Source organism: Oncorhynchus masou, chromosome 24, assembly GCF_036934945.1.
Source record: "Oncorhynchus masou masou isolate Uvic2021 chromosome 24, UVic_Omas_1.1, whole genome shotgun sequence".
Classification (NCBI taxonomy): domain Eukaryota; kingdom Metazoa; phylum Chordata; class Actinopteri; order Salmoniformes; family Salmonidae; genus Oncorhynchus; species Oncorhynchus masou.
This window is the reverse complement of record NC_088235.1, coordinates 29,311,898-29,321,642: the sequence shown is the minus strand read 5'-3', so window position 1 is coordinate 29,321,642 and position 9,745 is coordinate 29,311,898. Positions and strand designations below refer to the sequence as shown.

The 9,745-nt window shown below is 47.1% G+C and overlaps 1 protein-coding gene across 7 annotated transcripts in view; it reads left to right on the top strand.

Annotated features, from left to right (window-relative positions):
• The window catches only part of LOC135512014 (myocardin-related transcription factor A-like), a 68,434-nt gene extending 59,208 nt beyond the window's left edge, over positions 1-9,226 (top strand). For 3 of the 7 annotated variants that reach the window (XM_064933591.1, XM_064933593.1, XM_064933595.1), the window contains 8 exons: positions 985-1,153; positions 1,363-2,640; positions 3,105-3,317; positions 3,426-3,542; positions 5,171-5,320; positions 5,470-5,559; positions 6,064-6,124; positions 7,799-9,226. In XM_064933591.1, coding sequence (XP_064789663.1) covers positions 985-1,153; positions 1,363-2,640; positions 3,105-3,317; positions 3,426-3,542; positions 5,171-5,320; positions 5,470-5,559; positions 6,064-6,124; positions 7,799-8,331 — 2,611 coding nt within the window. In that variant the 3' untranslated portion in view covers positions 8,332-9,226. Of the gene's footprint in view, positions 1-984; positions 1,154-1,362; positions 2,641-3,104; positions 3,318-3,425; positions 3,543-5,170; positions 5,321-5,469; positions 5,560-6,063; positions 6,125-7,251; positions 7,429-7,798 lie in introns of those variants that run through there. The other 4 variants (XM_064933596.1, XM_064933594.1, XM_064933592.1 and 1 more) reach the window with 4 other exon arrangements.
• The last annotated feature ends 519 nt before the right edge of the window (positions 9,227-9,745 follow it).

The following is a 9,745-nucleotide window of genomic DNA, read 5'->3' as shown; positions in this document are numbered from 1 at the left end:
GTGTGTGTGTGTGTGTGTGGAGGGGGGGAAAGAGATGTGTGTGTGTGTGGGGGGGGGAAAGAGATGTGTGTGTGTGTGGGGGGGAAAAGAGATGTATGTGGGGGGGAGAGATGTGTGTGTGTGTGGGGGGGGGGAGAGATGTACGTGTGTGTGGGGGGAAAGAGATATGTGTGTGTGTTGAGGGGGAAAGAGGTGTGTGTGTGTGTGTGGGGGGGGATGTGTGTGTGTGTGGGGGGAGAGAAGAGATGTGTGTGTGTGTGTGTGTGTGTGGGGGGGGGGGAAGAGATGTGTGTGTGTGTGTGTGGGGGGGGAAGAGATGTGTGTGTGTGTGTGTGGGGGGGGGAAGAGATGTGTGTGTGTGGGGGGCAAAGAGGTGTGTGTGTGGGGGAAAGAGATGTGAGTGTGGGGGTAGAAAGAGGTGTGAGTGGGGGGGAGGAAGAGGTGTGTGTGTGGGGGAGGAGAAAGAGGTGTGAGTGTGGGGGGAGAGAAAGAGGTGTGAGTGTGTGGGGGAGAGAAAGAGGTGTGAGTGTGGGGGAGAGAAAGAGGTGGGAGTGTGTGGGGGAGAGAAAGAGGTGGGAGTGTGTGGGGGAGAGAAAGAGGTGGGAATGTGGGGGGAGAGATAGAGGTGGGAGTGTGGGGGGGGAGAAAGTAGTGTGTGTGTGGGGGGAGAGAAAGTAGTGTGTGTGTGGGGGGAGAGAAAGTAGTGTGTGTGTGGGGGAGAGAAAGAGGTGTGAGTGTGGGGGGAGAGAAAGAGGTGGGGGGGGGGTGTAAGTGTCTCTGGAAGTCCCCACAAGAATAGTAAACAAACAAAAATTTGACCAACTGGGGACATTTTGCTGTTCCCCACGAGCTCCTAAACCTAATTCTAAACCTAAGCTATGGTTAAGGTTAGGCTTAAAGTTAGGTTACGGGTTAAAATAATAGGATTTTGCTGCATACGACTGTGTGTGTGGACTGACTCATCTGTTGTTTCTCTCTCCTCAGACCACCTGCAGAGCAACCACCTTCAACCAACCCCGCCCCTTCCCTTTTGCGCAGTGTTCCCCCGACGACCCCTGCCCCTTCCAATCTGAATGGGTCCAGTCGTCAGAGCCAAACCCCTGTGGGAGGGACCAAACCTTTGACGCTACCAGCCAACCTGGATGACTTCAAAGTGAGTAGATAGGTGGATACATAGAAAAATAATTATACTTTTGTGTGCAGACACTAGCTACGGGGAATGTATTTATTTCAGATCAGTCTAGATAAAGAAAGGGAGATTAGAAGAGAACCATATTAGACTATTGATATGCACTTTTGGAGGGAGGGAGGGAGGGAGATATAATGGATCAGAATCATAACTGTACTTCTTCTCTCCTCCAGGTTGCTGAGCTGAAACAGGAACTGAAACTACGGTGTCTGACTGTGTCTGGCACCAAGATGGACCTGATCGAGAGGCTGAGGAACTACCAGGAGCAGAACGGTTTAGATCGAGCTGGTGTTACTGCTACTGTAACCCCTAAACCCAGCCAACCAACCCCACCGCACGCCTCAACCCAACCAGCTGGCTCCATCAGCCCTGCCCCCCCCCAGGCCGGAACTAATCCACACACCCACCATTCAGGAGAGGCAATAGGGAAGATACCCGCTTTCTCATTGGCTCAGAGTGCCACTCCGGCCTGTATTTTGAGGTTTGGCAGTACGAGCTCCTCCCCTCCAGTCTCCCCCACCCCGTCAGAACGGTCTCTGGCGGTGATGAGCCCCGACGAGACCAGCTGTAATGGAGACGTGTTCGGGGAGATGGTGAGCTCTCCCCTGACCCAGCTCAGCCTGCACCCTTCTCCACAGCACCACTCCCCAGCCTCCATCAAAGAGGAGAACCAGGGTCACTTATCCACCTGCAGCCTCTCCCAGTCCCGTCATTCTCCCACTGAGCTTCAGCCTGCCGCCCCACCTCAGGAGCCCCTAGCCGGGGAAACCATGGAGGCCTCCACCTTGGACAAGGACCAGATGCTTCAGGAGAAGGACAAGCAGATTGAGGAGCTGACACGCATGCTGAGGCAGAAACAGAGGCTGGTGGAGAACCTGCGCTCCCAATTGGAGCAGGGGAAACAGACTGGAGCAGTGAGAAAGATAGAGGGAGTACAGGGAGTGGTGGTGAACGGTTATGCCCAGGAGGCCCAAACCACCCCCATCAAAGCCTCTACCATCCTCCATCTCTCTCTCACCAACACAGACATGGTGAGGGTCAAGAAGGAGGTAGACACAGAAGAAGGGATGGAGGGAGTGGACGAGGCTCAGCCGACACAGTGCTCTCAGCAGACCCTGCTCAAACTGCAGCAGGTCCCCCGGATACAGGTTGAACAGACACAACAACAGCAGGCACAACAACCACAGATACAACTACTACAGACACACTCACAACAACAACAACAGCATTCCAAACAGCTCCAGCAACAACAGACACAGCAGATGCAGCAGCAGATGACTTCGGCCCAGTTGTTATTCCAGCAACAGCTGATCATCCAGCAGAAACAGCTCCAGCTGCAGGCCAAACAGCTGCAGGACAAACAGCTGCAAGTACTGCAGAGGAAGCAGCAGAGACAGTACCAGAGACAGCAGCAGAACAAACAACCGAGTCAGACAGTCACCCCACAACAGGTACATTCAATCGTTACAGCTCTCGATCGTACAGTCTGTAGATCTACAGTATAGGAATACACGCCGCTGACAGTCACCCCACAACAGGTACATTCAATCGTTACAGCTCTCGATCGTACAGTCTGTAGATCTACAGTATAGGAATACACGCCGCTGACAGTCACCCCACAACAGGTACATTCAATCGTTACAGCTCTCGATCGTACAGTCTGTAGATCTACAGTATAGGAATACACGCCGCTGACAGTCGCCACACATCAGGTCGATATTTTATATTTAACGGAATAAACTTGTCTGAAACCTGAAGACTTCAGCTCAACAGGCAAACAGTTTGGCAAGCAGGAGACACAGGTTTCAAACCTAGTTGACACAAGTCTCTTCCCCTTCTCTGTTGGGTCATTATCATTGGCTCGTGTCTGGGCCCTGTGTTTGAATAGGCCTCTTTCCTACTCTATTCTCTTCAGGTCACTCCAGTCTTCATCAGCCAACAGAATGGCACCCAGGTCCCCGCCCAGACCTTCTCATTGGACCTCCTCAAATCGGGCACCACGCCCACCCTGGTCACCGACAGCAATGGCAACCACTACCTGATAGCACTGACCAATAACAGTGCAGAGGGCCAAAACGGCGTGACCTCATTGGGCAAAACCAGTGGATTGCAACGCATCACACTGCAGGTTCAGTTACACTGTAAATCTGCTATTAAGTGTTACAGGTCTCTATATTGGTGAAATGATTGTTTAAGATGGTATCACAGTGCAGTAAAGTTGCCCTTTTTACTCTAGCGATTACAGTCAACTCCAAGTAAGCTCCCCAGCCAATTGCCAGCTGAGATACTGAGCCCCACTACCCAATCAAAACAACAGTTCCAACCAGGCCCTGTCAACCAGTCTATGAAAAAGGTATTAAAATGACAAAACATTGTGACAGAAACAAGGTTGTCTTACACACACACAATATTAGCAGACACTGTTTGTAAAAAAGGATAGGGGGTAAACCTGTCCCTCTGAGGACTAAAGTAGTTTGCTGGTTTGGATGCTGTATGGGTGTTGTCTTGACTGACTTGTCACACATCACTATCAACCAACACACTGGAGATCTTTAGGGTTCTTTAATGGGTAATTGTAGGTAGTGGTTCTACAAGGTAGAAAAAATATACATTTTTAACCTTTTTATTTAACTAGGCAAGTCAGTTAAGAACAAATTCTTATTTACCATGACGGCCAAACCCGGACGACGCTGGGCCAATTGTGCGCCGCCCTATGGGACTCCTAATCACTGCCGGTTGTAATACAGCCTGGAATCGAACCAGGGTCTATATTGATGCCTCTAGCACTGAGATGCAGTGCCTTAGACCGCTGTGCCACTCAGGACCCCAAAGATACCCCTTTTACATATTATTGTGTACTATAATAGGTTATGTATGGCTATAGACAGATGGACCTGAAATATGCATACAATATAATCTAAGATATACAGAATATCACAAAAGTGAGTACACCCCTCACATTTTTGTAAATATTTGAGTATATCTTTTCATGTGACAACACTAAAGAAAGGACACTTTGCTACAATATAAAGTAGTGAGTGTACAGCTTAACAGTGTAAATTTGCTGTCCCCTCAAAATAACTCAACACACAGCCATTAATGTCTAAACCGCTGGCAACAAAAGTGAGTACATCATCTTTCATTCACACCTGAGACCTTTTAACACTAACGAGTCACATGAAACCGGGGAGGGAAAATGGCTAATTGGGCCCAATTTGGACATGTTCACTTAAAGGTGTACTCACTTTTGTTGCCAGCGGTTTAGACATTAATGGCTGTGTGTTGAGTTATTTTGAGGGGACAGCAAATTTACACTGTTATACAAGCAGTACACTCACTACTTTACATTATAGCAAAGTGTCATTTCTTCAGTGTTGTCACATGAAAATATATACTCAAATATTTACAAAAATGTGAGGGGTGTACTCACTTTTGTGATATACTGTATATTACCATACAATACTAATACCTTAATACAACTCTAATTTTGCCACATAATACAACTCTAATTTAATAACGGGACATATTCTTGTATCTCAATCATAAACATAACTGCAATGTGTGTGTGAACCATAGAAAATAGTTAGCCTGGCTAACGAGCTAGTAGCTAGAAGCATCACCATTGCGAGCAGAATACAGTGTGATAAAACATCACATATTACTCACTATTAGATGCGAGCACAAATAACGTTAAACATGGTGCAACTTGTTGTGTTGTTGCTTCTGTGGCGAACTCACAAACTGCCCGTCTTCAACGCAACTCACTGACGAGGCGGGATTTACAATTAGCAGGCAAAAGAGAAAGTCTCTGATTGGATAGAAAAGGGGTGACTGAGTAGCTGTCAGGCATTCTAACTAAAGGGACTAGGGGTGCATAGGGAAATACTCAATATGAAGGAGGGGCCGTGTTAACAGCTTCTTAAAATGATAACACTGGCCTTATTTAATTTCCTCTTCCTTATACCCCTTGTTCTGGAACAGAAGGCAGGTCTACATCTGGAAACAAATGGCATAACCAATGGGGTGCCAGAGCCCACTCAATCTGTCTCCGCCCCGCCCAATCTCCATCCTTTCTTTGGCGAGGTGTCCAACTTGTCTGAAAGCCAAAGCACCTCTCCCCCCTCCCTCAAGGTAAGATATATTCTGCAATGATCATTCATGGCATGTCAACGTCATCTCATATTTGATTTTTCATTCGTCTCCATGTTTTTATTCTTTCTCTGTTGCCTTCCTTTCCCCTTCACTCATTCTTTCTTTATTCTCTGCTTCCACCGTTTCAGAGAGAAGTGTGTCCGACTTTTGACTGGCACACTTTGTTCATCCCTCCCTCTCCTGAACAGACCTCTTTCTCCTTCACTCAACGCGCTAAAGTATGTCCACACTATGTCCATGTAAAGTATGTTCACTCCTCCCATCTCCCTCTGCCCATCTCCCTCTGCCCATCTCCCTCTGCCCATCTCCCTCTGCCCAACTCCCTCTGCCCAACTCCCTCTGCCCAACTCCCTCTGCCCAACTCCCTCTGCCCAACTCCCTCTGCCCAACTCCCTCTGCCCAACTCCCTCTGCCCAACTCCCTCTGCCCAACTCCCTCTGCCCATCTCCCTCTGCCCATCTCCCTCTGCCCATCTCCCTCTGCCCATCTCCCTCTGCCCATCTCCCTCTGCCCAACTCCCTCTGCTCATGTTTATTAATGTCTTCTTTTATATCCTCTTTTCTCTTCTCTCGTTTTCTCTGTCCATCTGTATGCATCGGTTTCGTCTCAAATTTTTGCTCAAAGTATTTTGGTAATTTTTTAGTACTGTACATGTTTGACGATTTTGTTTAAACAATCATGAGTACTGTAAACTGTTCAAAATATATGTCCTCTTCTCCTAGGAGAACGGGCTGAGCAGTCAACAGATGGACGATCTGTTTGACATCCTCTTGAAGAGTGGCGGTAAGAGAACGTAGCAGTACACACAACATAACACTCACATATACAGCACCAGTAAAACACACCTACTTGGACACACCTACTCATTCAAGGGTTTTTCTGAATTTTTCACTATTTTCTACATTGTAGAATAATAGTGAAGACATCAAAACTCTGAAATGACACATGGAATCATGTAGTAACCAAAACATTTTTTAACAAATCAAAATATATTTTTCAAATATTTGAGACCCTTTGACTTGATGACAGCTTTGCACACTCTTGGCATTCTCTCAACCAGCTTCATGAGGTAGTCACTTGGAATGCATTTCAATTTAACAAGTGTGCATTCTTAATGCGTTTGAGCCAAGCAGTTGTGTTGTGACAAGGTTGTGGTGGTATACAGAAGCCCTATTTGGTAGAAGACCAAGTCCATATTATGGCAAGAACAACTCAAATAAGCAAAGAGAAATTACAGTCCATCATTACTTTAAGACATGAAGGTCAGTCAGTCAGAAAAATGTCAAAAGTTTGAACGTTTCTTCAAGTGCAGTCGTAAAAGCCATCAAGCACTTTGATGATACTGGCTATCATGAGGACCACCTCAGGAAAGGAAGACCCAGAGTTACCTCTTCTGCAGAGGATAAGTTCATTAGAGTTACCAGCCTTAGAAACTGCAGCCCAAATAAATGCTTCAGAGAGTTAAGGTAACAGACACATCTCAACATCAACTGTTCAGAGGAGACTGTGTGAATCAGGCCTTCATGGTCTAATTGCTGCCAAGAAACCAATACTAAAGGACACCAATAAGAAGAAGAGACTTGATTGGGCCAAGAAACACGAGCAATGGACATTCGATCGGTTGAAATCTGTCCTTTGGTCCAAATTAGCCATTTTGTTGTTGTTCCAACCGCCATGTCTTTGTCAGACGCAGAGTAGGTGAACGGATGATCTCCACACGCGTGGTTCCCACCGTGAATCATGGAGGAAGGAGGTGGTGTGATGGTGTGGGGGTGCTTTGCTGGTGACACTGTCTGTGAATTATTTAGAATTCAAGGCACACTTAACCAGCATGGCTACTACAGCATTCTGCAGCAATGCGCCACCCCATCTGGTTTGGTTAGTGGGACTATCATTTTTTTTTCCAACAGGACAATAACCCAACACACCTCCAGGCTGTGTAAAGGCTATTTGACCAAGAAGGAGAGCGAGGGAGTGCTGCATCAGATGACCTGGCCTCCACAATCAACCGACCTCAACCCAATTGAGATGGTTGGGGATGAGTTGAACCGCAGAGAAGGAACAGCAGCCAACACGTGCTTAGTATATGTGGGAACTCCTTCAAGGTTGTTGGAAACACATTCCAGGTGAAGCTGGTTGAGAGAATGCCAAGAGTGTGCAAAGCTGTCATCAAGGCAAAGGGTGGCTATTTGAAGAATATAAAATATATTAATTTGTTTAAAACATTCTTGTTTACTACATGATTCCATAGGTGTTATTTCATGGTTTTGATGTCTTCGCAATTTTTATACAATGTAGAAAATAGTACAACTAAAGAAAAACCCTTGAATGAGTAGGTGTTCAAACTTTTGACTGGTACTGTATGTCTTCATGTCTCACTGCCAGTACATAAGCAAACCCATTTGTTTTGATCAAGTGCCCGCTATTAATGATTTTTATTTTTTCATCCCCAACCAGAAATCTCTGGATTCCGAGCCAACCCAGACCCTTCCCTAGCCCAAAACCACTCCGACCCCCCCACCCCTCCCTCGTCCCCTCTCCACATCTCGCCATCCACCACCCCCCCGAAGCCCTCCCTGCCCGATGTGCCTTCCCAGCAGCCCTCGCCATCACCCTGCACAGGAAGTGGTCGTTTGGAGGACTTCCTAGAGAGCACCACGGGCACGCCCCTCCTGGGGGTGGAGCCTGATGGCGGTCTGACTTTGATTGATGACCTCCACAGCCAAATGCTGAGCACCCCCAGCATCCTGGACCATCCCCCCTCCCCGGTGGACATGGACACTAGCGACCTGGGCTTCTCCACCCACCCGGCAGGGCTTGACTTCGGGGACCCAGCCCTGGACAGCATGGACTGGCTGGACATCTCTATGGGTGGTGAAGGTGGGAGGACGAGTCTCGCCCCTCTGGGCCCCCACACGCCCCCCAGTGTGTTCTCGGCGGACTTCCTGGACAGCTCGGACCTCACTCTGCACTGGGACTCCTGTTTGTAGCTCTTACGGAATGAGGAGTATGCATACTGTGTACAGGCTCTCTTTCTCTGTCTTACTCACAAAGCAGGTCCACCACTCTGGAGGTACACTGAGACAGGGAGTCTTGTCCTGCGTTCTCTGCCCTTTCGTCATGTTTGGACAGGCTAGAGAGCAAAACTGATTTTAGATCAGAGGCAGTGTGTGAAGGGAATACTGTGGAGTTTGGTCACGCTCTGACACATCCTTCTGGTGACAAAGGGTAACACGTGAAATGCAGCCCCGATGTGTCAGTGGTGCTTCTAACTTTGCACTTATGCTGAGACTGTTGATTGGTGAAAAGTTGTAATGGAACAAATCTCATTGGTGGAAACCTACTAATGAATCAAACCTCATTGGTGCAAACCAGGGGTGCGTTCAATACGAAAGAATGGTGTTAAGTTTTCTCCATCAAATCATTTACTTCAACGAAAACTGTACTCCACTAAACGGCAGTTGAAGAACAGTGTGATTATGGTGGCCCAGAGGGAGATTGTAAATGGTGTGTGATGCATGAGTTTTACGATTTTAAATGGTCACACCCATATTGATCATGCCACACCCACCAAACACACCTCAAAGACTTTTGAAGAACGGTACACACCGTTTTGGGGAAGCGTGTCATTCAGTACAAACTGTCACGCAACGGAGGAAACGTTAAATTGAACGCACCCCAGTTGATGAAATTAACCTCATTGGAGGAGGCAGTGACTCGAGGTGTTTGCTAGATGACTATGCATTTCTGTATATGAGGTGTGTATTATCGATTATCCATCTTTTTCTTCCCGGTTGCTTAGAATAGCAGGTAGGGTATAAAGGGGTCTCAGCTTCCAAACAACTTTTTTATGAAAAAAATAAAATAAAAAAATGTCAACTTGAATGCGTCTTTGTTTCATTTTTTATAAACCTTTTACATTGTAAATTATTTGGTGACTGTATTTTTATTTTAGCAGGGAGTCCCATTGAGACTAAGGCCTCTTTTTCAAGGGAGCTGCGCTTGAACACAATTTATAACTCTTCAGCTGCTATACTTGCAGCTGAACACACCATTGGGTGCACACTGCCTGCCCAACAGGACACCTACAACTCCAAGTGTCGCAGGAAGTCCAAGTGGATCATCAGGGACCCCAGGAACGCCCTGTTCTCCACACTTCAATCACTCAGACACGGGCTTCACAGGAGCATCATGGAAAAAACGGAGACTGGCTAATAGTTTCTACCCTCAGAGCATCAGGCTGCTGAATAGCCACTGTTGCAGTTACCATGTATATTATTACAATTTATTGTTTAAATTTCACTTTGTCCCCAGACATCCTTAATGGTCATGCTGCCCTTCCTGTGGTCATTCTCCCTCTATCCCCTCAACAGTTCTTACTATGCCTCCACCCCAATGGACATT